The 27,239-nt window shown below is 33.3% G+C and overlaps 1 protein-coding gene across 22 annotated transcripts in view; it reads left to right on the top strand.

Annotated features, from left to right (window-relative positions):
• Zmynd11 (zinc finger MYND-type containing 11) overlaps positions 1-27,239 on the top strand; it is a 107,706-nt gene that overhangs the window by 53,542 nt on the left and 26,925 nt on the right. For 8 of the 22 annotated variants that reach the window (XM_004854590.4, XM_004854587.4, XM_004854591.4 and 5 more), the window contains 3 exons: positions 10,950-11,109; positions 19,098-19,142; positions 21,819-21,980. In XM_004854590.4, the coding sequence (XP_004854647.1) occupies positions 10,950-11,109; positions 19,098-19,142; positions 21,819-21,980 (367 nt within the window). Of the gene's footprint in view, positions 1-10,949; positions 11,110-18,444; positions 18,649-19,097; positions 19,143-21,818; positions 21,981-27,239 lie in introns of those variants that run through there. The other 14 variants (XM_087181258.1, XM_004854593.4, XM_087181259.1 and 11 more) reach the window with 3 other exon arrangements.

The following is a 27,239-nucleotide window of genomic DNA, read 5'->3' on the forward strand; positions in this document are numbered from 1 at the left end:
AGAAAATGGACTATAAAACTTACAGTATATTTCAGTTTCAGATATGAAACTACACACAATAAGTCCCTGACTTATGAACATTCGAGTTGCAAGCTTTCGTAGACATGAAAGGACCTCGCATTATGAACATTCATAGATGTGAACAAATCCCGGAAGTAGCTCACGTGTCTGCCGGACATTGTCACAGTTGTGCAGCTGTGTGCTTACTGTACAGTGTGATTGTGTGTGTGTTTGGTTTTTTTATGCTTTACATCGTATATTTGTGTCAGAGGTGTATAGGACTCACTTTGTCAAACTTAACGAACAAATCTAACTTCCAGACATTATCCTGGAACGGAACTCGTTCATAAGTCGAGGACTGACTGACATTTTCCTTGAACCTGTGGTGATTGTTGCGTCATTACACAGGTGTATGTCATTTTCATTAGTTGTAATTGCTTTAAGCTTTTAAATAGTTGATAAAATTTTGAGATAGGCCTAATTTGATAATGTAAGATTTGAGCAAGCTGTAAAATGTAGTTATCTTTATTGAATTTGAGATTTTTAATTAAAAATACTCCCTTTTTATTAAATGAAACCAATAGTAGTAAGTAGTGTGTCATAGGAAAAAGTTTTTCCCCCTCAAATAAAAATTGCCTATCAGGGCCGGGGATTTAGTTCAGTGGTTTCGCCACCTGCTACTCAAGCACAATGACCCGAGTTCAATCCCCAGCACCAAAAAAAAAAAAAAAAAAAATTGCCTATCAAAGAGAAATATATAAATCTCCACCTTATTTTAAAATAAATATTTTTCCTCATCAATTTTAATTAAAGTCACTGTATAAATAATACAGGTCAGAATCCAAGGTAATTATTTATCATGTGACATTTGGGGTAATCAGAAACATTTGAAATAAAAAGTACTTGTAATGCCTTTACCGATGATGGAAAGGAAGGGCTTTTTTGTTAATCACCCTGAAATCTTCACAGTGTACCTGTATCAAGTGAACACTGTAAATTAGTTTTAATTCATTCAGAAATGAAGTGAAAACTTCAGCAGTTATGATTAAGCAGAAGTCATGAAAAGGATATGAAAATCTACTAAAAATGTCACCTCTACTTGTTGGCCCTTCCTTCTAGAGTAGTGACAGTGAACCCATGGCACATGTGCCTCAGCGGGCACATAGAGCCCTCTCTGTCAGCATGCAAGCCAAGTCAATCCAGGAGCTGAGCATCGGATAACAGTTGCTTTTTCTAAACTAAAACCTCAGGACTGAATGCAATAAATATGTGGGTTTTGAGTTGTAGTTTAGGTACTTGGTCTCTAAAAGGTCTGCTGCCCTCACTGCCCGAGAGCCACTGTGGAGGAGTGTGATGAGTAAGTCATTTCAACCATGGTATTTACAGAGTGGGTAGACTGGGAAGCAGGACTATTATATACTGTGGGACCTCAAAAACAACTGAATGGTTATTTCCACTTTCAGTTTCTCACACCGGAGAAACTATTTGGTATTTATACATGTGTGTCCTATTTATTTCACTTAATATTTCGCCTCAATATGCATCCACTTAGCTATAAATGTCTCTGATTTCTCATTTTTTATGGCTGAGTAGTACTCCATTTTATAAGGACTAAAATGTATATATAATAGGTAATGTGAAATAGGAAGAAAAGGGGCAAAGGGGAAGGAAGTGGGAGGGCTAGGGGAAAGGATAGAAGGGAATGGGATTACTATGAGAAAATGGGAAAATAGGAACAAAATCTTTGTAAATAGGGAGGAATGGAGGGGTTGAAGGGAGGGCTGGGCAAGGGTGAAAAATAAGAACCAAGAGAGACTATGTAAAGGTGCAAATTTCCAATGATGAATGTCATTATACTGTATACCTAAAATGTACCAATGATTAGAATGAATAATCAATAATGCAGAATAGGAAGAAAAGGTCCAAAGGGGTAGGGGTAGTGGGAGGGGCAGGGGAAGGCAAAGAAGGGAAAGGAAAAATGATGAGAAATGGAAAAAATGGAAATAAAGTCTTTGTAAATAGGGAAGGGTGGAGGGTGTGAAGGGAGGGCTAGGAATGGGGAAAAAATAAGAACCAAGATGCATCATGTAAAGGTACAATTCCCCATGAGAAATGTAATTGTGTTGTATACCTACAATGTACCAATAAAAGAATTTAATAAAAACAAACAATTGAATGGTAATTTACATATTGCATGTTCTTATATCTCCTATGTGGCTGTTTTTTTACTGTGTGGCAGCTATTTATATACAAGATACTGTAATTTGGACAGACAAGTACATATACAAGCTCTAGGATGATGTTATCTGATGTACTGCCAATTTCAGATCATTTGATCTAATCAGGAAATGGCATGATTTGAAGTTGGGCTTTTAGTGTCTGAGTGGACCACTGTCTTTCTAGGTTACCTGAAGCATAGTCCTTCAGTATAACACCCAAAGTTTGTGGAGTTTTGTTTTGGTTTTTTTTTGGAGACAGAGTCTTGCTTTGTAGTGCATGCAGGCCTTGAACTCACTATATAGCTCAGGATGGCTTCGAACTCATGGCTATCCTCCTATCTCAGCCTCCCGAATGCAGAGATTACAGGCACATGCCACCACACTCAGCAGTTTGTGGAGTTTTTGACCAAGGCTTCGTTTCTTGCTACATCTGAATTACAGTTTTTGTCTCTGGCCCCCTGAGGTCATCAAAAACTGATAGCTTTTCATTCTTATTAGTTGCCTTTTCTAGAATTGGAAGCTTCTCCAAATTAAATGAATTATTTTTTAGTATTTTGTCTCTCTCTTCTAGTTTTTAATGGCAGGACTGATCTCAATAAACCTAATCACTGGTAGCAGATCTCTCTCTCTCTCTTTTCTCTCTCCCTCTCTCTCTCTTTCTCTCGCCATCTCTCCCTCTCTCCCCCTCCCTCCAGCATCCCCCTCTTTGCTCTTCCTCTCCCTCTTCCTCTCTTCCCTTCTTTCCCTCCCTCTCCACTCTCCTTTTTGTATGCATGCTCATGGGCATATATATAATTTTAAATATCCCTTTTTTAAAATATCCCTTTTAATACTGTAACATGCACATTTTCTGATACTATCATGTAGTCCATTGGGTGGATATAACATAGCTTATGATTATAGGTATTTAGATCCCTTTTATTCTATAAAATTTAATGATGTCAGGAATATTTTTCTACAGAAGTCTTGTTCTCAATCTCATTATTTCTGTAGAAGTAGAATTACTGTTGAAGGGTAGGATTATCTGTAAAGCTGTTGATATATAATGCCAGACTCCCTTTCCAGTAAATTCTTTTCAGTAATGATGTGTTAGGATGGCTTTTCTCTGTGTGCCTTTACCAGTACTTAGAAGAATACTTTTAAATATCTTGTTGGTTTAGCATAAGTGAATAATTTTATTTTTTTAGTTTATGTCTTAAGAATAAAAGCTTATTATGTTTGTCATAAATGTTTTTGAGTTTTGTTTTTAATTTGCAGAATGGAAGTTAGCAGTAGTTGCTACAGAGGCTAGAAAAAAGTGGGGTTCTAATACAGATGTCATGAAGAAATTCCACGTCTGACTAATCACATATTTTATTCCTTCTCATATAATTTCCATAGCTTTTTATACACAGAGCATCTTTTATCATCAAGAAATTTGATCAATAGTCACTTAAATTCTCTCTTGAATTTTATGATTGTGATATTTTCTTGAGTCTTTCTTCAGACTTTTTTTTTTTTTTTTGATATCCGGGATCGAACTCGGGTCCTTGTGCTTGCAAGGCAGGCGCCGGAACCACTGAGCTAAATCCCCAGCCCATTCTTCAGACTTTTGAGCTGACTCAGCCTTCGAGCAGTTGGGCACCATGAAACCTTAAAATTGTGGGCATTAGTAAACATGTTAAGATTAGTCCTGTGCCCGGGGATTTAGCTCAGTGGTTTCGCCGCCTGCTGCGCAAGTGCAAGGACCCAAGTTCGATCCCTGGTACCCAAAAAAAACATTAGTCTGGATTATCCAGAGCATACTTGAAATAAACTTGTTACATTACTATCATTTATAAAATTTTCTCACACTTCTGGGCTCCATAAATAGTATGAAGCTGTCTGTAAAGAACACAAGGACATGATAGGAGTTCGTTCTGTGTTTTAATTAACAGAAACATACCTCTGCATTTTGTGAAGTTCAGTTGTCCACAAGATATGTTCATGTTCATTCTGTTCTTGTTAATGTGCTCATTTCCTAATACATTCATTTCAAATAATATGTGTAAAGTTTCTGTGAGTGAATCATTATTAGAAGGTTTAATGATAGATAATTACTTTCAGGAAATTATGACTCATGAGATTTCTAACTTTTGTGAAAATGTTAAGCAGTGGCTGTTGCCATTAACTCTATATGTATATATATGTATGTATATAAGTATATATATATGTATATATGTATGTGTATATATATGTATATGTATATATATATATTGTTCTTGGAATATGCAAAATTATATCATTATGAACCAACTTAGGGTTTTACAGATTGTTGCTTGGATGCACTTTGGTGCTTAGCAACATTTGGAAAATAGTATCCTGGGAGGGAAAGGAACACTTCTGGAGCTCCCAATAGTGGGAGGAAACTTTCAGGAATGGAAATGGATAGATAGAGTGGGAGAAAATGAAGAAACAAAGTATTGAAAAATGTCAGAGAAATGAAATATAACAAATATATAAATTTGCATCCCATTTTATGTTTTTTTGTTATTAAGTAAAATTAAAATAGAAACTAGAAATCCTTTGTAAGGATATCTCAAACCCAGATTGCTAGTTCTGCCTCTTTATTGGAAGAAGGTAAGTCCCTATGATGGATTAAGATGTTTTAAAGAAAATAACAGACCTGAGATGTTACCTGAATTACAATGTTAGCATAAATATTTTCACATGAACCAAATCTGAGCACTTGATGGTCTAAGAAAATGAATGGAGACTGTTATATTTGAGGTATCATATAAATTACTCTACCTTGAGTTTATTTGTAATTAGTTCAGCAATTTTAAACTTTTTCAAATATAATTAGATTGTAAAGCACACTAGGATCATACCACTCCTCTGTTTACTTAATATCGGTGGTGTTCTGGCCCTATTATAACCCCTTTCTCTCCTTTTTAAGAAAAATTGGTGTGAATTAACCTCTCTGAACTTATTTTTTAAAGAAAAAAAATTTTTTTAAGGATAGAGTGAAAAGGATAGGGGAAAGGTAAGCAATTCATGCAAGTTTGTATTTTTAAACATTTACCTGTATTTTAAATAATGAACACATGCCATTGGATGACACTTTGAATATATAATAGATCACTTATTCTTTATCCTAATTTGCCTAACCCAACTTCACATTCAGAAAACAGAATCATTAACTCACAGCTGTTGCATCCTCAAGTGGATCAATCTTAGGAAGAGTATACTTTTTTTTTCATCATCACCATTCTTAGATTCCAGGTAGGACTAATTCTTCCAGCTTTGTTCTCTGCTGATCCTGTGAAGAGGCCCATGAAAAGCCTAAGTCCAGCTTGCTCAAAGAGACCAAAAAGAGAACCAAATGGCCAGAATATATTTAATCAACTTCAATTCTTCTTGAACTAAAAATGTTGAGCCCAACATGCTGTTACTGAGGAAAGAGTAAATTCTTATGTTTGTTCTTGCTCTAAATCTGTTAGAATGCACAATGTTTAGAAGTTCATGGATAAAAATGTTCAAGGAATAAAACTCAGTGATATTCTTCTTAGCAAACTAGGACTGGAAAGGAATGTCTTTAATAAAAGATATGCACCCAAATCCTCTTGTAACCATTATATTTTAGTATATGTGCTGCCGAAATGATCACAACCATTATATTTATTCTTATATTCATCAGTTTATATTGGCAAAGTATATCTACCAGTAACCATTTTCCAGTATCAATATTTGTGAGCTATTTTTAAGAATGCCCTGTAAAATCTAAAGTGAGACACTATTACTTTCTTTGGCATACATTGTAGTAGAAGTCCTAAGTAGGCTAATAAAAGAAATTCAGTAGACTTTAACTGTAAACTTATAACTAATAAGTGCAATTTTGCTAAATATGTACCAGAAAAACCAACAGAAAATATTATAAAATAAAAATCATTTTCAACTGTAAATCTAAGAATTTTTGACTGCCATTATGATACCACAAGTGGAAAATTCCACACTTGACCTCTTGTGATGGTTCTCAGTCAAAATACAGGTGCACTCCAGCGGGAATTGCAGATGATCCACTTTCTCCAACAAGGCAACGAATTATTTTTAAATTAGAGATAAATAAGACATATGTGGTTTTGTAAACCCAGTGGCTCCTTTTCATTTTGCACACGCATTCTAGTTAATGGCGAGCTGGATAGCTTCTGTCTGTGAATTTGTTGTTTAGAAATTAATCCTTGATATTGAAAATTCAGAAATATCCATGTAATTATTGGGACTGTTTCCTCCTCCTCTCTATGGGCTTGCTCTCCTTTTCCTGCTAAGTATAGCGCTTGTGGACATTTGAAATGTGACGGGTCCAGATTGACCCCAAGTGCTAGGATGCTGTGAAGTCAAGCATATGGCACAGTGTTGGGCCAGTTAGCATCACATGTAGCATTCTTTTTTCCACTTCGGCCTCTCCTTGGTCCCAGGAGGTCTAATTCCAATTTTTATTTTCCAAGGATTTTCTGTTAAGCCTGGGATCATAGAAAAGCACCAAGAAACTATACCCAATTCAAAATTTCTAGGAGATCATAAAATTGGTCCATTCAGAGGGTACAGTTGGGTCCATTAAGTTGTTATTACAGGAGTCTGGGTATCCAATGATTCATTTAACACAATATGTTTCATTGTAAATGTGATACTTTTCATAATCTATTTTATCATACATGTAACATTCAGACCATTTTATACTGATACGTGAACAAAAATATTGAAAATCTGATAGAAAATAAAAATATAAAAGATAAAAAACAGGTACACTAAAAATATTGTATAACATTACCTTCAGTTTGAGTATGTGTGAATCATAAGGGAACTTCTTGGTTAGACTTAGTTCCTATCCCCAAGATATTTCATGTATATTTTCAATATCTGAACACTTCTGGTCCCAGGCATTTTGGATAAAGGATACCCAATCGCTGTAAGTAGGAGTTCTTTATGTATTTGGAATATGTTGTATATGGAATAAAGTTGAGTCTTTCATGATGTGTATTATAAATACATTTCCTAGTTTGCCATTTGTATTTTAACTTTGGTTATTATAGCTTTTCCCTTTGTTGAAACTGCTGGCTGAATTGTGCATAAATTTGTCAGTCATGTCATATCACTTCTGATGCATTTCACACTTGGAAGGTTTTTCTCATACCAGTGTGAGAAATAATCTCCATTGTTTTCCTTCTAATAATTTTGTGGTATTGGTTGTTATTATTTATATCTTATTAATTTAGAATTAATTCATGGGTGCAGACTAAGGTTAGACTCCACCTTTTTTTCCAGGTTATATAGCCAGTTGTTCTAGGGCCATCCATTAATTAATCTTTCTACCAATAATTTGAGTATCACCCTTATTGTAATCAAAATTTTCCCTTATCTTTTTTTTTAACATAAGTAGCAGAATTTTTTTCCATACAGACTTGATCATTTCTTTTAATAGTAAGACTTTTAGTTTTTATTGTTGTTGTAAATAATTGAGGCCTGATCTTTCTTAAATCATATAACTTGGGGTTTGGGAGTATAGCTCAGTAGTAAAGTATGTACTTAGCATGCAGGACGCCATAGATTCAGTCCCCAGTACCAGAACAAATAAGCAAACAAATATCTCCTAACTGATTTTGTTATGTAAATGCTTTTAATTTTAATATTAGTTTGTATCCCAAATTTATTTATTACATTATTTAAAAGTAGCATGTTGGCATAATTTAGATTTTCTAAATATATGATTTGCAAATAGTTGCTTTAACTCCTTATCAACTTTAATACCTATTTTTACTGTATTGGTTATTACATTTACAAATTGTTCAAGAAAGGTGATAGCAGTAAACATCTTTGAATATTCCTAATTACATCTGAGAAGTATTCATTCCTGTTTTGTTAGGGTGTTGAGTTTTATGAAATATCTTTTCAACAGAAGCTAACATTTTTATGATTTACTTTTGATATGTATTAATGAGGTGAATTATACTTTTAGATTTCTTAATATTAAATCTTTCTGGTATTCCTGGAATTAAACACTTGGTTATGATGTATTTCTTTAATATTTAAGTGTATTAATGTATTGAACTTTATTAATATGTTTAATATTGGGTTATAGATTTGAGTATTTCATTTGAAAATTTTACATCCATATTCCTGTGGGACACTGGGTTTGTTTTGGTTTGGTTTGGTGTTTCCCCATACTATTTTGTGAGGTTTTATCACTATTATGTGCTAGAGTATTTACTTTCCTTCATTATTATCCACTGGAGGAGTTTAAATCTGGTTGCTAAAAGTTTGGTAGAATTACTTTATGAATGTAAGTGTAGCTAATGTGTTTCTAGGGGAGCTCTTTGCCACCTCCGTTTTATTTCTTTGGAAATTAATCTTTTTAAGTTCTTTATTTTTTTTTTCTGTAGTTAAATTTTGGTCATTTATATATTTTTAAAAAGCTGTAGTGTCTTGGGACTATTTTAGTTTCCTTTTTATCTCTGGCTATGGCCCTGTAGGCATAGCCTTATTTAGTTTGTATGTTTATCTTAGTTTGTATGTTTATCTTATCTTAGTTTGTATGTTTGTACTGTGGGTTTTCACTATTGATTAGATTAGGTAATGACACTTCATTTTTCCTTAAGGAGCTCCTGGATTAATATTTCTTAGTTCTGTAATTTTTGTTAACTAGCACTGCTTTAACTTTTTTAGTATTGCTTATAATCTTTTGCAGTTTTGGGGCATTATTTTTGACTTGGTAGTTTATTAGAGTTTTCTAGTTTTGTCATTAATATCTTAATGTCACTGTAACTAGCAAAGTGTATCACTTTTAGAATCAAGGTCAGTTTTGTGGTGATTTTATGGTCAGTTTTTATAAATGTTCCTTGAAACTACTGAAGATATTTTTTAACCAGATCTTTCTTAGGTCTTCTACATACACATTTATTTTTTCCATAGATTTATGTATGTGCTCATGTGTGCACACAGAGGATTAAAACCTCAATTCTTTGTATCTGTCAGTGTGTCTTTTATTTCTTACAGGTTTTACATTAGAACTATCCATGCTGTTTGTCTTTCTTAACAATGATCTTTGTCCAGCATTCCAAATCTTATACATTGTTATCTAGATTTCTGCTTCATTTGAGTTATTTTTATTACAGGCTTTTGCTCTTTCATTTTCAGTCTGAGTTACTCTTCATTTAAAAAAATTAATTGAGTTTAGACACTTTGTTCTTTACAAAAAGACAAACATGTTTGGTTTGGATCTTATGTTTAATATGCATTCTGTTAGTGTTTCAGGTCTTTTGACTATTAGAAAAGGTGACAAAATTACATAGTATGCTTATACTAATTACCATTTTTCCTCTCTAGTATCCTTCTTTTTGTTAATTATAGCATGTTTCCATTGTCAGGGTTAATGTTCTATCCTCTTGTCCACTGGTAGTCCCCAGGTTTCAATCTTGGTCCTTCGATTAGTAAAAACAGATTTTCTTTTCTTTAAAGTGAGCTCTTAAACAGAAGAGTTATCTTCCACATAGTGAAAATATAAATGCTCATCATTAATCTTTTTGCTGAACTTTTCTGGTTTTGTTAAACTTCACCCTCTGAATTTGTGAGGTTTTATAGTGCTGAGGGTTTTTTTTTTTTAATTTTAAAAGGCATTATTGCTTTGATAATTGAATGATAGGCTAAGGCAAAAATTCTTGAGTTCTGTTTTATTTCCTTGAGAACATAGGAATTGCTCCTATTTTTAGCATGGACTGTTTCCCTGTAGAAGTCTCAGGCCAGTCTGGTTTGTTTCTTCATGTGTTTTTATCTGGATATGCAAAGAGCCCTTTGAAGTCTGGTATTTACTGGAAAAAATTTGTTGAGATTTTTTTGAGGGGAATGGAAAATGCCAAAAATCCATTTGTGTCTATAATATTCTATTTCTTTATAAAACAAAGAAGATATAGAAAATTCCATAAATCTATAAATCAGAGAATACTTGTGTGCTTCAATGAATCAGTTCAAAGTATATTTTGTTGAAAATCACATTTTTGCCTTATTGATCACAACATACAACCATGTTTTTCTTACATATAGAAAACTACTCAAGCAATTCTTGTTTTTTCTCTAGTGTCATTTCCTGACTTTTGAGTAAAAGTACTGAAGAATGATTTTGTAATTCTAAAGTCTGTGGTTAAAAACTATAAAATTCTATAAAATATTAAACTATCAGTATGTAGAAGGTTACTCTTCTGTGTAAGAGACAGCTCACTTAAAAGAAAAAAAATCTGCCTTTACTGTCAATTCCACTGTGGTTAGAATCTACATAGCAGTGGTGGAGATCCTATGGCATTGTGTTGTTTGTCTTTTAAGATAAAAGATGTTAATGTGTGATTTGTTTTTTCTAAACCAAAACCTCAGTACTCAGATTTAATTGCAGTACTGGCACTTGGGTTGCAATTTGGGCACTTATCTCTAAAAGGTTTGCCATCACTGCTCTAGGGACTAAAATTAAATGGGATATTTGATTAAAATCTGTTCAGTGACTTATGTTTGCTGGTTTGGGACTATTTTAAAGAAATACAGAACAAAATTTTGGTTTAAAATACTATGATATAATTGACAAAGTTCAAGAATCTTTTTCTTCCTTTCTTCAGGGCTTACATAGACTCACAATAAAAGAGAAACAACTCACCTTAACTTTCTTAGTTTTACTCGTTTTTAGTTTTCAGCGTTTAAACTTTTTAAATTTTGGTTTTCCTCTGTGTTCAGGTATATGTCTCGAGTCCACGGTATGCATCCAAAAGAGACCACCCGTCAGCTGAGCTTAGCTGTGAAAGATGGTCTTATTGTTGAAACTCTAACAGTGGGCTGCAAAGGTTCAAAAGCTGGTATTGAACAAGAAGGATATTGGTTGCCAGGAGATGAGATTGTAAGTATATTTTATTTGATTAAATTAGGGATATGGACTTCCAGTTTTCGCAGTTTAGATACAACCTATAGAAATTCATTTTTAGAAGTCTTAACAATTTTCATTTTAACATTTTTATTAACCTTATGGCTCACTATTGGTAGAATGAATACTTTTCTTACTGATTCTTCCGGAGAATATTTGCATTTAACCAAGAGCCTGCTTTTTCTATGTTATCTTGAATCTAAAAAAAGTAAAACAAAAGCCCTGTTAATGTACAAACAAGTAATGGCATTCCTAAATGTTTTCTTCAATTAAATGTTAGTAAAGAATTGCTCAATACAGGTTAATGTTGTTGCTCCCTAGACCCATTGAAAGGGACAATCTCACTTGAGGGTGGATGGCATCAGACCCTGAAGCTACACTTCCATATTTTTATTGCAGAGTACAAAGTATCCAAATGTTGGAGTCTCCTTGCCAGTGCAGGGTTTGTGTATTAGAAAAAAAATCAAATAGGAAAGACAGTAAGTCTTCATATTTTTTACATAGTTATGAGACTTTTTAAGAACGTTACTGGGGATTGAACCCAGGGCCTTGTACATGGCTAGATAAGCATTTTGCAATTAAAATAATACTCAGCCATTTTTTTAAATTTTGAGGGTGGGCCTTGCTAAGTTGTCAAGACTGGTCTTGGTCTTGTGATTCTCCTGCCTCAGCTTTCTAAATAGCTGGGATTATAGACATATAATTCTACTGCACCTGGGGTTTGATTCTTCTTTTTAATTGAGGATATTTTAATCTCTTTCTTTTCAGAATATAACTATATAACTTTATACATGAAATGTATCTTAATATAAAGACTGGTTTCATGTATAATATTTCTAGCTACCTTATTTTATTTGATATTTTAATAAATTGATTAGAAATGTCTTTTTTTTTTTGGTACCGGGGATCGACTTGGGTAGAACTGTCTTACTTTTCATGGAGGAATATCATTTAAGGTGATAAGTTTTATGAAGGAGTGATGGTAGGAAAGTAGAAGGTAGAGATGGGAAAGGAGATTGGGGAGAAAGGAAAGAGAGATGGGGTTAAAGGGATTGATAATATATATGTCAGTTCCCTAAAATGAGCATCACTATTCTCACTAAAAACATGTACTTTAGAAAAAGATTTATTTACAGTACTATACATGTGTGTGTGTATTGTATTATATATATATATATATATATATATATATATATGAATGAAATGAATTTAGGAATTGGTCATGTTGAGTGTTTTATTTTGACCTCTAAAATTATAAAACTGACATGAAATCTTAAAATTATTTCATTGTGGAAAATTTTGCCAAAACCTTTCCTTTTCTGGCTGTACAGCAGATGGTATAATAGGCACACTGTCAGGTGTGAGAGCAATAAACTAACCAATACAGTTTCAGTTTAAGTTTCACTCAGTTCCCAAAAGTAGTTAAGTTATAAATTTAGAAAAGTTGTTCAGATTTAACAGTTTTTGTCAATTTAATTTGTGCTTCAAAGCTGCAGGAAAGAAAATTCATGTTTTTCCCAAACAGAAAAACAGAAAAAAAATCTTAATTTGCACTAGTGTCATTTTTTTACATTGGAAGTATTCTTGAAAAGGAAAATGTTTATTTTAGAACAATTTTTCTATTGAGGTTCTTTGCAGAAAATAAAGCATTGTTGATAGTCAAGAATCTTTGGGTGAGCCAGGAAGAGTGGTGCATATCTGTAATCCTAGTGCTTAGGAGGCTGAGGCAGGAAGATTGCAAGTTCCAGGCCACCCTGTGCTACACATAATGAGTTTGAGGTTGGCTTGGGCTATATAGTGAGACCCTATCTCAAAAAAACAAAACAATGCAAAACAAAATAACTGGCAGTTTATTATATACTTGAAATAATCCAGGTAATATAGAATTTATTATCCCAAGCCGCTTGGGGAAATTACAAATTTAGTATAAAAGACCATACAGGTAATTTCTGAGATTTACATGGTAATTAACTAATAATAAGTGTAATTTAATCAATAGGATTTTAGTTTGTGGATCATGTGTATATTTTTTCAGAGAAGTGAGTTTATTTCTCTTTACTGTTTTAGATTTCTGCTTTTCCATGTACTGTCTTCTTTCTCAAATTGAAGTTTCTTTGTTCAGTTTAATTCAACAAGCAGTTATCTTATTATTATATGTTCATCATATTAGGTTCTTTACTCTTATTTTTATATGTTCTTATTGCATGTATTTATAGCATCATATTTTCTTTTTTCTTTTTTCTAGATGAAATCTTGTATGTATTTCAAACAGCCAGTATACAGGTTTAATTCTGTTCTTGTTCACAAACATTTTTATACTAAATATGCGTGTATAATATAAGCACAACTGAATATCAAACTTATGCATAGATTATAAAGTATGTAAATATTTAAAATTCAGTGACAGTGTACTGTATAGGAAGAGGTAAGGTCTTAGGGTTAAGAGGTAAGGTCTTGTATGTTATAATAAAGAGGGTTTTAAATTCTATCTCATACATTTATGATGTTCTTGGACATTTCTAAACCTTATTAATTGTCTCTAGCTATAATATAGGCATATTCTATTTCATTTGCTTAAGGAATAAGTGAAATTATCTACAAAACCATATAAATATAGATAGTTGGAACTTTTTGATCAGTGAATAAATATGCTTAATGGTGATCTATTGTAGAGCAAAGTAACTATACTTAATAATAATGTATTAAATATTCCAATGTAGCTAAAAGAATAGATTTTAAATGTTCTTACTACAAAGAAATGATTATTTGAAATGATAGATATATTAGCCTGATTAGATTGTTCAACAGTGTATCAAAATGTCACACTATACTCTATAAATATATATATATAGTTATTACATATCAATTAAAAGTAAAATAAAACTTTAAAATGCTTAAAACAAGAAAGTTCCTAGAGCAAAAGCACCTAAGTTTTCTAGCCACCCAGGCAAATACTCTTACTAGGGTTTTTTTACTTTGGTATAACCTTAAACATCTTAAAAAAGAGATTTTTCTTTAGAACATTGAATCTTTTTCATATAAAATGATGAGATCTGTATGGGTGTACCGCCTGCCTACCCAGCAGCTTTCTGTGTGCTGCAGTCTTCATTCCCTAATAACACTTGAAGGACACATGACTGTCAGGCTTGGTACAGCACAAGCATCTCACCCTAGTCAGCTTGGTGTAGTGTACTGAACGTGTGGCCCATGTATGAAGGCTGGGCCCATGTTGTGAATGCACAACTTAAGCACTGTTCACATAATAGACATTACATATTTGTATGTTTATTTAGCAGTTTGCTAGCATTGCCAGTAAGGTTTCTTACTCTAATAAAATGAGTATACAACAAGAGTATCTTAGGGAGAGGTTACCTTTTCTAATTTGTACAAAGACATTCTGTGGGCTAGACACTGTTCGAACACGCCAGCATTGGCTTTGGGACCCTCCATTACAGTTTACCACTGTGTGTTTAGTGTAAATCAGTTTGATACCTCTAAAAACTTGTTTTTAAACTGAAAGATGCATTATTCATCTTCTTGATTTTTTGACTGAAAGAGAAAAAGTCAAGTTGACATATATGACCTCAGGAAAGGAAGATATAAAATGTTTTAGTTATTTTTAAAACACTTAATTCAAAGTTAAAGATTTTTTTTGTTTGTTTTTGTTTTTTGTTTTTTGGTACTGGGGATTGAACTTGGGTCCTTAGCTTGCGAGGCAGGCGGTGGAACCACTGAGCCCCTGGCCCTAGTTAAAGATACTTTTTACTCAGACAGTTCTACAATTTTAAAAATGTAGTAATGGTCCTCTTCTTTTCCTTTTATTACCTATAAAAATAGTTGTAGTAGAATCAGAGATGGAGAAAAAGTTTATTTCTCTTGATAAGTCCTACAAGTCATATTCCTGTGATGCTTTGTATCAGGAGAGGCTGGCTTGCACTTGTCTGCAAAGACAAGAGTATAGGTTTCTCTCTGCTACATGACTATGGTTAATGGAACTTAAAAGTCAAAGAATTTATTGGTGTTACATTTTTATTCTACCTCTGCTGCCTTTTTTCTAGTGCTTATTTTTAAAAATTTGAAACAATTTAAAAATTAGCATGTCTTGAACATTATTTTTATTCCAGAAATCAAAATAAAAGCTTAGCTATGAAAGGATATTTTATATATATGTGTGTGTGTGTGTATATATATATATATATATATATATATATCCTATGATATATGAGAGGATATTTATATATATATATATCCTATGATGAAGCCTGTATATTAAGCTTATACATTATAAGTCAAAGGCAGAGGCTCCCATAGTGCTGAAATTCCTTCTACTAGATGGGAATGATTTTTAGACATTTTGTGAACCTGATCTCAAACACTATTTACAGCCCCTCATGTAAGTGATAATTCATTTGCAAAAACTATGATAAAATAGTAAAAGATACAAGCAACTTCATGGTGATATCCATGTGAGATGGTAGAATGAAAAACTAATCATTCAAAATGAAGCTGTTCCAATCTTAACTGGTTTGCTTAAGTATTCGTTAATAAACAAAAGTGTATGTATGGGCCACATTTTTTTTTTTTGAGGCAGGGTCTCACTATGTAGTTCAAGCTAAACTTGAACTCACTGTGTAGCTCAGGCTGGCCTTGAACTCCGGTGATCCTCCTGCGTGCTGGGATGACAGGCGTGCACCACCACACCCAGCCCAGTCAGATTTTTAAAGGCAAACTTGCTCAACCTGGAAAATACCCTTGTAAAATTTTTATGGTAATCTCAAACTTCCAGACTGGTATATCATTAATGTTTACTCACAGGTCCAAATAATTCACATAAAGGTGTTTTCATAGCTTTTGAAATTATATTGTTGAAAGACCAGTAGGCCAGGGTATAGAAAGAACTTTGTGATGTCTGATCATTCAACATTTTGTTATATTAAGACTTTTTTGGTTTTTTTTTAAAGAAATGTTAAATGTTCTGAGGTTTATAGATTGCTTCATTGCTGCTTGCTCTAAAGAAATATACATGGATGGCTACATTTAATCCATATTTCTTCACAGTGTTTCATCCTCTGTATGCTTACAATTTAAGAAATATATTTCTTAGAATCTTACCATTGGCTAGATTGAGTGGTTTGTAATTGATTATCTTTGTAATAAGTATTAGCTAATCTATGTATGAGTTAACCTCTTAACACAAGGTGCTCACTGAAGATTGGATGGTCCTACCAAAGTATTTAATGTAATATAGGGAGGCAAGTAACCTTGAGTTATGGATCATTTGCAAAAAAAAAATCAGATATGCATTTTGAAACTGAGGCAGTTAATATTATTTATTTGGTGACTTCCAGCTTTATTCATGGTCTTTTGCACAAAGCTACACTATTATTTCACAGGTGATTTTCATCTCTTATTAAATAATTTTGTCACCAGTGTTGAGAATGATTTAAAAAAATTAAGTTGTTGTTTATAAAACAACTTCTCTCTTTACATGTCTGCCAAATTGGACTCAGGGCCTCATTTCTTATACATTAGTTTAGGGACCACAGCTTACATGTTTGGCTAGACTCCTTTGTTTTGCTGCTTATGAATCAAGAGTAACTGCAAACATGAATTTAGGTTCTATGTCCTGCTTCACTTTGAGTGTCTTCTTTTCACAAGTATGTGGAAAGTTTGTACTGCTAATAAGCAAGATCTCACACTGTTCTTAGTCCTGAGAGAGATGCTTTTAAGTGAAAAGGTGGGATTCTATATTTTTTACTTTTCCTAATTTTTAAGGTTTTAAATATTTTTAAAAGACATAATAAGAATGTTTTGTGGTTTCTTAAGGAGATTAACAGATCATATTGGGGATAAGTAGGCTTAAATCCTAATTTACAGAAAGACAAGATAATTTTTTGTGTGTCTGCTCTCAACTCAAAATGACCACTCTGAAAGAAATCTTGGTATATATTTCTCTTGAAATTTACCCTAAGTTCACGTCTTTTAGATAAGAGACAGGGTTGGAATGTATGGGCTTACTTTTCAGAAGTAACACCAAAGGAAGCCATGGAAAGAAGTGGCTCCCTTGCTTTGTTCTTGAGAAGAATATTAGGAGAGCCCTGCTAAGTTGAAACTAGGCTCTCCATTTTCCATAAAATATGGCATGATAAAGTAAGAATTTTTAAAAGGCTGTTTCAGTTTTTGCCTTTTTTGTCATATTTGTCATCAATTACTGTGTCATATGTTTTAAGCTTACATGCAAAATTTGATACCTTCAATGCTCTTGATTTTTAAATGTGAAATATATTATTCTTTGTGTTAATTTTATACGTAGAACTATACAGTCTTTACCCATGTCCATTCCCAATCACAATTATATAAATATTTACTTTCTAAGTAAAATATTAAGCACTGATAATCATTAATTAATTAGAAACCAATTATACTGTAGTTCTGTGTGAGTTTAAACTCTAGTTATACTCAGAAATCATTCTTGGTTTGGTCAAGAAATTCCATTTTACTCAAAAGTATAATTTTGGGACATGCTATCCTATATTCTGTGTACTTTTTCAGCCTGTTTTGATTGACTGATTGATCGATTGATTGATTGACTGACTGGGGCATATGTGTGAGTTCCTTTTTGTTTTTCTTTGTCCTTATGTCTGACTTCTGTTTCACTGAGTTGTAATATTTTTATTTTAAAAATTATATTTAAAATTGTTAGGAATATGTAACCATAAAATTATCACCTCTAAATGATTAACTGAATTTGCTAAGAAAATTAAACTAAACCTAGAATGGTAAAGAAGTAATTTTACATTGTATCTACATTAAAGTATGAAGTAATGTATCCATACTTGACAGTGTAATGTTTTTCTGCTCATTTAGTACAAATAGGAAATTATTTTAAAAGTTACAATTGCTCTTAAACTACTAAAGAGGCTGGATTATAATGTGGAATTCTGTATTCCGGCAGTTCTTCATGCCACCTCCCTTGCTACATGGCCAAACAACTTTCTGCACTTCTGTTTTATCTCTAAATTGGAGATAATAATATTTGTTCTACCTAGCTTACAGAAATCTGAAAATCAGATAGGATAATGAAATTAAAGTGCATGGAAAAGAAATGTGCACATATATGTAATTATAAGCATGTCATTTGTTTTGTGGCTTGGTCAGTTCCTGTTTTGTGCACTGAATAGATAACATTAGCTAATATTTCCTGAGTGCTTGTCATTCCAGACACTCTTCTGTGTATCATATACATATGAACTCATTTGATTCTTACAAAAACCCTACAAACTAGGTACTATCATTCTGTTCATTTTACAGATAGGAAATGACACAGAGAAGCTAAGCATTCTGCCCAAGATTACACAGCCGTGAATGCCGGGGCCAGGATTTGAACCAGTCTGGCTCCAGAGCCTTAACCAAATGCTATATGGATGGCAGAGACTTAGATCAATAGGCTGCTGCTAGATGGTGGAACTTTCTCTACTAGGTTCTGAGGACAGCCTGTATAAATTTCATACTATGGTGAGGTATTGAGTTCACCACACTCACATTCATCACTCCAATTTAAAAAAATCTAGCATGAATCTCTTTTAGATCAATAAGACATACACTCATGGTACTGTGCAAATGTGTGGTGGCACTGAAGTTACTTGTTAGTAAAATACTTTCCAACAATCATGAGAGTTTTCATAGCACATGAATTCCCAGAGAGATCTCTATGTCCATTTGTAGCTTTTGTGTTAGTGCGAAAAATTTTCTCTACAACTGGTAATGACTATTAAATTTGCATGCTATCTTTTCATTAATGATTACCACATTGATAGACTGTCACTTAATATTATCTGGAAAATAGTATAAAGTATAAATCAATAGTTTAACCATGTATGAAGTCACTTTAGCCCTGTGTATTACCTAATATTGAGTAAAATTGTAGTAGAGAGACCAAGATTATTTTGTTTTTATTTTGAAAGGCCTACAGTATGCAGCCTTTCTCCAGGACAGCAACCCCAAACAAGGTGAACTAATTTTGCACTGTTATTTTACTTTAATTCTGCTTTTTTGTAATACATTTCTATTTTACTTTAGGTTAGCTTAGTTAACTCTTGCTAGATTTGTTTGTTGAAACCATACTATCTTTATATTGCTTCTAGTTTTGAATATTGTGCTAATAGGTTTGCTTTTTTAAAGCTTGCTTGTTCTGAAGCAGCATCTCACATATGCTCTTAACCAGGCTGTATCTAGAGTAGCTGATGACATCTGGTGGAATCCAGTGAAAATGCAAGCTTAGCTTATTGACATGTAATTGAATGTTAGTCAAAAGCACTACAGAAATGACTTCTGTTTATTAAAAGACAAATTGTAGGCAACTTGGCTTATAATAAACACACCTGTATCACTTATACCTCAGAAAAATCTGAGTCTAATAAATCTTAAATTTAACTTTGCATGTTTTAGATATTCTGAATATGATTAAAAGATTGAACAGCACTGCCTTCCCCAGCCCATACTTTTTTATGTTAGAGAATAGAGTTAACATATATTCAAATGTTTCTGTACTTTATTTCATTTAAATAATGCTTTTATGGAAAACTAAGCACCCAGGTGTGGTGGCGCATGCCTTAAATCCCAGCACTCGGGAGACTGAGGAGGATTGCCACGAGTTCAAGGCCAGCCTGGACTACACAGTGAGTTCAGGGCCGGCCTGAACTACAAAGCAAGACCCTGCCTTTAAAAAAAAAGTCTAGAATGAAACATTCCCTTAAAGACAGGATAATGCTCATCCTCATTTCGTAGTTGGATGGGGGAAGGGTAGGAATAGAAGGAGGTAGGAGGTAATGTGGACATACAAGAGCTATGCTCTTCCTTCCTTTTGTTAATTAGCCTAATATTTACCGTCTTGACCATCATATGAAGATGAAGAAGCTCAAATGATGAAACCAGTTTCTATTATAAGCTAGCAAAATCCTTTAACGTGTCTAAATAGCTATCAAGAAAATATCTGAAATTCTTTGTTTTAAACTTGGAAAGAGTTCTGTTAATTTAAAGTAGAACAAGTTATCTTATCTCCACTGAAACTTAATTTATGTTGGAAGATTTTTGATGCAAAAATTAGAATACCTAAAATGTGACGTGCGTATGAGGTATATGATATGGATTACACCAATGACTGTTGTTTTAATACAGCTAAGCACCACATACATGTATTATGTTGATGTGGTGGCACTGGGTCAAACTTTGTGGAGTAGATTGTTTTCTGCCATGCACAGAATTTTATGTAAAATTATATAAATATTTTAGGATTGTAATCCAGTTTAAATTATTCCACAGAGTTTGCAGAGTATGTATCTCCGTAGCAAATAACTAGAAAGCTTGTATCTCTTGATTTTGGTTAGTGAAGACTGATTTCTGAAGCAAACTAAAAAGTTTACATTTATGCAGATTTTATTAGTATGCCGTAGTGATGGCTTTGGAACATTATTGATTCTCTACCTTTTTGAAAGAGTGGATAGTGACACTCAAATATCGTGAGGTAATACACTCGAACTTAGTTTCTAAGGAAATCACTATGTATGGAGTGGTATATAGAAGCCTTTTTATTGAGAGAATATTGACATCCAAGAAAATGGGGAAAAAAACTGTTAAACTTTGGAAATAGTATAGATAATGATTTATCAAAAGACAAATGATAGAGCCCAGATGTGGATATTAGGATCCCCACTGGAAGTGGCTCTGATTATGTTAACTGTAGATTCTCCTCTTGTTCATTTGGTTACCACATCTTCAAAAGAAGGTTGAAAATTAATTCTTCACTCGAATATATTTCAGTAAAGCTAAGAGTAATTATTTATCAAGAATGAATCCTAAACTAGGGGAACTTCTAGCAGTCTTCCTGTTTATATTTAATTGTATAAACAAAAGGATTTATTCCACTATGCAAAGGATATACAATGAGCTAGCACATAAAGAACATGTTGAGGAATGCCTGTGCACTTCCAGTCATACTCATTTATTTCTAGAATAGCCACATCAGGAAATAAGTCTACTTCCTTTTTTTCTTTTCTGTGATATTCACCTTTGGACAATATGATTAAACCTTTAGTTTCACATTTTCAATTTATTTTGAAAATTCAACAGAACCCCAAAATTTGGCAGGGTATCAGAACATGGACATTCTGATTAAGGGTTGTTTTCAATAAGGCATCCAGTAGTTCCATGGATGAGAAGACAAGACTAGTGAGCATCACCATGTGTTGCTATTCTGTGTTCCCACAGTGTGCCAAGTACTTACATATATTATATAAATTTAAAAAGCAGAACAAAGCAAAGGTTTGTTTATTTGAAATACTAAGATACAGGTTGGTTTGGGGTACTCATACTGAAAAAAATTCCTTAGATTATATTTTTAAATGAAAGATAATATTAGAACTGGGATTGGCTTTGGATTTATTTCATTTTGGACTGGTTTGCTATCAGATCACCTTAAGACACTTCTGAGTATTGATACTGTTTAGGAAAGAATTTTAAATTTAAAGAAGTAAATTTCTAGGTATTTTCCCTTCTTGTTTTACCACAGTAAATGTCAAAAATTGTTTATAATGCCTAATTTCTGATAGACATTAGTGTCAATTTTGTTCTGAGACATTGCAGATATTGACAAAATGTCATACGAAATTATTTTGTATTTTTTGTAGGACTGGGAAACAGAAAATCATGACTGGTATTGTTTTGAATGCCATTTGCCTGGAGAGGTGTTGATATGTGACCTGTGTTTTCGTGTGTATCATTCCAAGTGTTTGTCTGATGAGTTCAGGCTTAGAGACAGCAGTAGTCACTGGCAGTGCCCAGTTTGCAGGGTGAGTACCTATGAGCTTTCATGTGCTGGTCAGAGGGTTGAAATTAATGAATAATAGCTTCACAAAGGTATTTCAGGTGGTCTTGCCAGGTGAATGGATAAAGTACTGGGGGGTGGGGGTAATCTACTGAAATGATGATAAATTAACACAGAGCACTCATAAATGGACATCACAGAACATGTATCATATGTCAGGGTGTGGATTTTAGAAAGCTTTAATTACATAAAAATATACTCTTCTCTTTCACACCTACCTCTAGATTATATGATGACTTTAATGGATAGCCTTTGGAATATGAAATACTATACCATACCAAGGTCTGTTCACTAATTATTTTATAATAAACTGCACAGTTTATGCTACTCAACATACTAGTAAAAGGCACATTGTTGCACACATTCTTTATCTACTTCCCATTTTATATCCATGTAATGTTACCTTTATTTTTTGATTACATTTTATTTGGAGGGTGGAGGGATGAGAAAAATTCTAATTCTTTTATTCAAACCAAAATGAATTACCTGGTAGAGAAAATAGGCACTTTCCACAATTATTTCCATTCTCTTTTCCCACTGAAGAGTATACATGCTGTGATTGTTGGCTGCAGAATGTGGTGTGTCTGTGCGTATGAGTGGTGTATGATGACTAAATACTACATTAACTTTGGCATCGATGGAGATGAGTGCAGAATTGATTGCAAGCTCTATTATTTTGTACTTGCTATTGTTAAAATGCTTATTTGGGACCATGCAAATTGTGCAGATTACTCATGAGTTCAATTTGTGAATATGTTTTACAATACTTCAGTAATTTAAACGTTCAACCCATCTTCTGAAAAGTTTTGTTTTCGCAATTTTTCCTCTCTGGCATCAGTCAAAAACTTCCTGACAGCTTGATGAACAATATACAGGATACATTCTAGAGTTCTCTTATGAACTGGTTTTATGTTGTCTAAGTCTACTTAATCTTGTCAACACTACTGTACATAATTAATAGGCAGACCAAGACAATTGTCATAACACTAAAAAATGTTTAATAGTGATGTATCAGATACCTAAATGCCAGATAAATGATAATGGTAAAGTTCCAATCTAAATGAAAATGATAAACTAATGATAAATTTTAAGTCTGAATATATCAGTATCAAGCCTCAAGATGTAGACTTCCTCTTTGAAGTCTACAAAAATGTGTATGAGAAATTTTGTATACCTTGGTCTCAGTAGTCACAGTTTTGAGCAAAGGGGCTGAGTTAATATTCATACTTATTCTCATGTATTTAGATTGTATATTTTAAAAACAACTATGTATCTTCTGTTTTCAGGTTAAAGCTTATACTTTATGAGAACTTAAAAATAAGAGCACTGAGGTAAAAATACAAGACAGTAAAAAAGGCAGTGGAAAAAAAAGAGGCAGTGGCATTGGTCAAACTGAGAATCAGTACAGATGTAGGAATTTGGAAATATAGTTGTGGGTATACTTGTGTCTTTATAACCATAGCTTTTTCATGTTTAATATCTAGTTCTTATTTTCGTAGTAAAGAATTTAAATAAAAACACAAATTTTTGAGGAGTTAAACTTTATTGTGGATGTTTTATTTTTCTTTTATTAAAACTAGATATTGAACAGTTACACCATTGAGGAAAATATATATAATACTTTCATCAGAATTCACTATCAAGTTGTCTGATTCCATTTTCTATATGTATTTCCTTTGCTATTTTCTGATGAAATTAAACAAGAAAAATTCAGTGTTGTTGGCTCACACAGAAACATACCCTATCCTATTTTTCTTCTCTGGGCTTTCTTTTTGCTTTTTTAAAGTCTAGATATTTTTATGATTTAAGGCTCTAGTTGTGCTTACTGAAATGATGCTGCAAGTCTGTACAGAATGTTGAATTATTCATTCATTTAATAGCCTGTGAGCTACTCTGCAGTAAGACTCAAAGCCTATTTTGGAAGTTGAGTGTGAGCAGTTTGACCTTGAGCTTTAAAATTTCCAAAGAAAATGTTATGTCTGTGATAATCCATTATATTATTTTAATGCTTATGTACAAGAGAAAGATAAGTGCTAATAATTTGTTTCATTGGAGAAGGTAATAATCTTGGAATTCTAACAGAATTTTAAATATCTTTAAGGTGAAGTTTTTGGTTGATTTAACTTTTTAAAAGTACCAAAAATTCTATTAAAGCCATCTTTATTAATCTAGCCTGTAGGTGAACCTGGGTTGGGGTGCCACCTGTAGCTGGCTCACCTGGCAGCCTTGCTGTGGGACCCAGAGCCTCTACTTTGTTCCTCTCCAACCTGGGGGCGAATGGGAATGAATAATAAAGAGACCCAGACATGGATTCAGTTCAGCATGCGGGCAGCCAGGGGGCTCCAGCCTCTAGCAGGCATAGGAGCCCTGAGCCTTTGGCTTGCCTCACTTTTTTTTATCCAAACACAGGCACAAGCAATCAGGGTAACACAAGATTCATCTGGTTTCCAATATCCATTAGTACATTCTCTGGTAAACAATTTAACCTCAGCTGTCCTAACTCTTCCCTAATATGCAATCACCCCTGAGTGCAGCCTTTCACCTTTGTGCTCAGAGGAGGCAGTTATGCCTCAGTTCTGCTCTGGTCCTCAACACTAACCCAAGTGTGACCAATCAGATTTAAATATTCTTGGGCTAAGGAAATTTGGACTATATAAGATCAAAGCTCAAGAAGTACGGTTCCAAGTCAGAATAACTTTCTCCTTTTATACTAATAAGGAATTCTGAGCTTAAGATGCCAGAGCTAAATTTCAATACAACTAGAAATGGGAAATGGAAACTAATCATTACTACCTGAAATTTAAGATTAAAATAAGTACTTTTCTAATATTTGTAATGATCAGAAAACTGTGCTCATACAACTGCTGGCCCCTTGAAGTTTTGAAAAGGGTCAATGAAAATGGCTCTGTCTCCTATTAGTGTGTTACCAGATTTATTTCAGCTCAAGTAGGTTCATCTCATATACATGAGTATTTCTGAAATATTTTGAGAGAACAGTAATAGTCATTTTTCACAATTAAAATGACTTTGTCAATTTTTATAATAAGTCTCAAAGAGTCTTGTAACCCCAAGCATGTATTTTTGGAATATCTTTTCTAAAAGATAAACTTTACAGACATAGTAGGTTATTACTGAAGAGTAGCTATGAGCATCTGGTTAGCTTTTGCTTTTAGAACAATCTGCATAATGTCCAGTTTTACATTCTTGTTACTGAGAACTCAAGAGATTTAAACATTTTAAAAATTTGATAAAAATTTCAAATAATGTAGAAGAGAACAAGTAAAACCAAATTTCCAAAAACTGCTACATGGTAGGCAAATATTCTCAAGACCTCCCCATGTGTTTTTGTATTACCCGTGCATCAATTTGTATTAGCTATATCACTGGATATAGATAATTTTTTGCAGCCAATATTGTCCCAGAAATTCTATTTGTATTTCTTATCATTTAAAAAGTTGTGCAACGATTCATTTAACCAGTGCCTCAGAGATGCAAATTATGCCATTTCTACCATTCTGCACTGAAACTTTTGTCAAACATGACATTCATATTGCTATGTCAAAAATCTTTAACTTCTAAAGAGGAGTCTTATTACTTAGTTCTGCATGAAACTGAAGTTTCTGTTTTGTCTTATTTGAATTTTATTTTCCTGACATGGCCAAAGATTTTCCAGAAAAAACAGAAAATCATATCTTTTTTTGAGTACCTTTTTAAAGGTTTTATTTTCATAAAGGAAATACTTTTAAAATGCACCATAGTTCATTTTTAAAAAGGAAGTTTATATACATGTATGTAACTCTGTCTGATCATTTTTAGTAGGATAAGTTAATTGAAGTAGGATTCTTAAATTTAAAAGGATGTGCACATTGAAAATTTTTTTTTTTTTTTTTTGGTACCGGGATCAAACTCAGGTCCTTGCGCTTGCGCAGCAGGCGGCGAAACCACTGAGCATATCCCCGGCCCTGAAATTTTAGATAAATATCATGCATTTGTCCTTCAGAAAATGATACCTATTTACCCCCACAATACGTGAAAATATTTTCCAGTTTTTTGTTGCCAAGTTGATAAGATAAAAATACCTCATTTCAAATTTGCTTCATTTTCATACATAGTTTCCAAATTACAAAGCCATTTTGGTGCCATGGTTTTAGGCACCCCTGTATGTGCTCCCACTTGTTCATATGTATGTGTGTTCATAAGTGTATGTTCACTGCACACTTGCTGCCCACAGCCTATGGGTGAAAATTGTGATACTGTTTGAATAATAACTACTGAGCTTTTTTTTGATACACAGGCAAGGTAGACTGTCATAGGAACCCCATAACCACCTACTAGGGTGGCACCACATTGCCTTTTAGCGTAGTGCTTTCCAACAGTTCTTTCTGTGGTGGTGGGAATGGTCTTTGTATTGTCCAGTATGAGCCACTTGCCACGTGTTTGTTGAGCCCTAGAATGTGGCTTGTGGACTAAAGAACTGGATTTCAACTTATCACATATGGCTTGTGGCTATCATGATAGTAACATTATAGAACCTTCACATTTCAAATATCTGTACTACCCCAGAAGAAACATCTTTCAGTGTAAAATGTTGGCCTTATGAGAATAGCCTGGCATTTTTCTCCCCATCAAACAATTGTCATTATGTGGAAGTGTTCCAAAAGAATCGCTCCCTGCCCTTTGAGTGACAGCAGATTCTCTAGCAAACATTCCACAGATTAGTGGCCATAATATTTGGTAATGTTGCATTTCCTCTAGATCTAATACCACATGAAAGGAAGATTAACTTTAAAGGCAAAATGTATCACAAAACAAGTAAAATGTATATTTTTTAGACAAAACTATTGGCACTGTCCAAGTAAACAATGGAGACAGAGTTTGAAAGCAAGTCTCTATTTCCTCCATCTTAATATGTTCATACTCCTTACTGAAAAGAATTTTGTTTTCATAACTTAAGGGAGTTAGACATTCATGTTACTGCCTCCACTTGAACTTATTACAATTCTTTGTGTCCTCTAACTCTGGATCACTTTACATCCTATTTATGACATACTGTGACTTTTAAATGAATGAATCAGTTCACGTTACAAAGGAAAGTAATGTAATAGTTAGGGACATATTATTCCAGTGTATCTTTAATAACCAGAAAATATTCACCTTCCCCAAATGTTTCAGATGAGATTTTTCTCTAGTTAAGAATCACAAATTTAAAATATGTTAATGTACA

Source organism: Heterocephalus glaber, unplaced genomic scaffold (genome assembly GCF_053883595.1).
Source record: "Heterocephalus glaber isolate CG9 unplaced genomic scaffold, H.glaber_assembly_v1.0 deba00001472, whole genome shotgun sequence".
In the NCBI taxonomy this organism is placed as follows: domain Eukaryota; kingdom Metazoa; phylum Chordata; class Mammalia; order Rodentia; family Bathyergidae; genus Heterocephalus; species Heterocephalus glaber.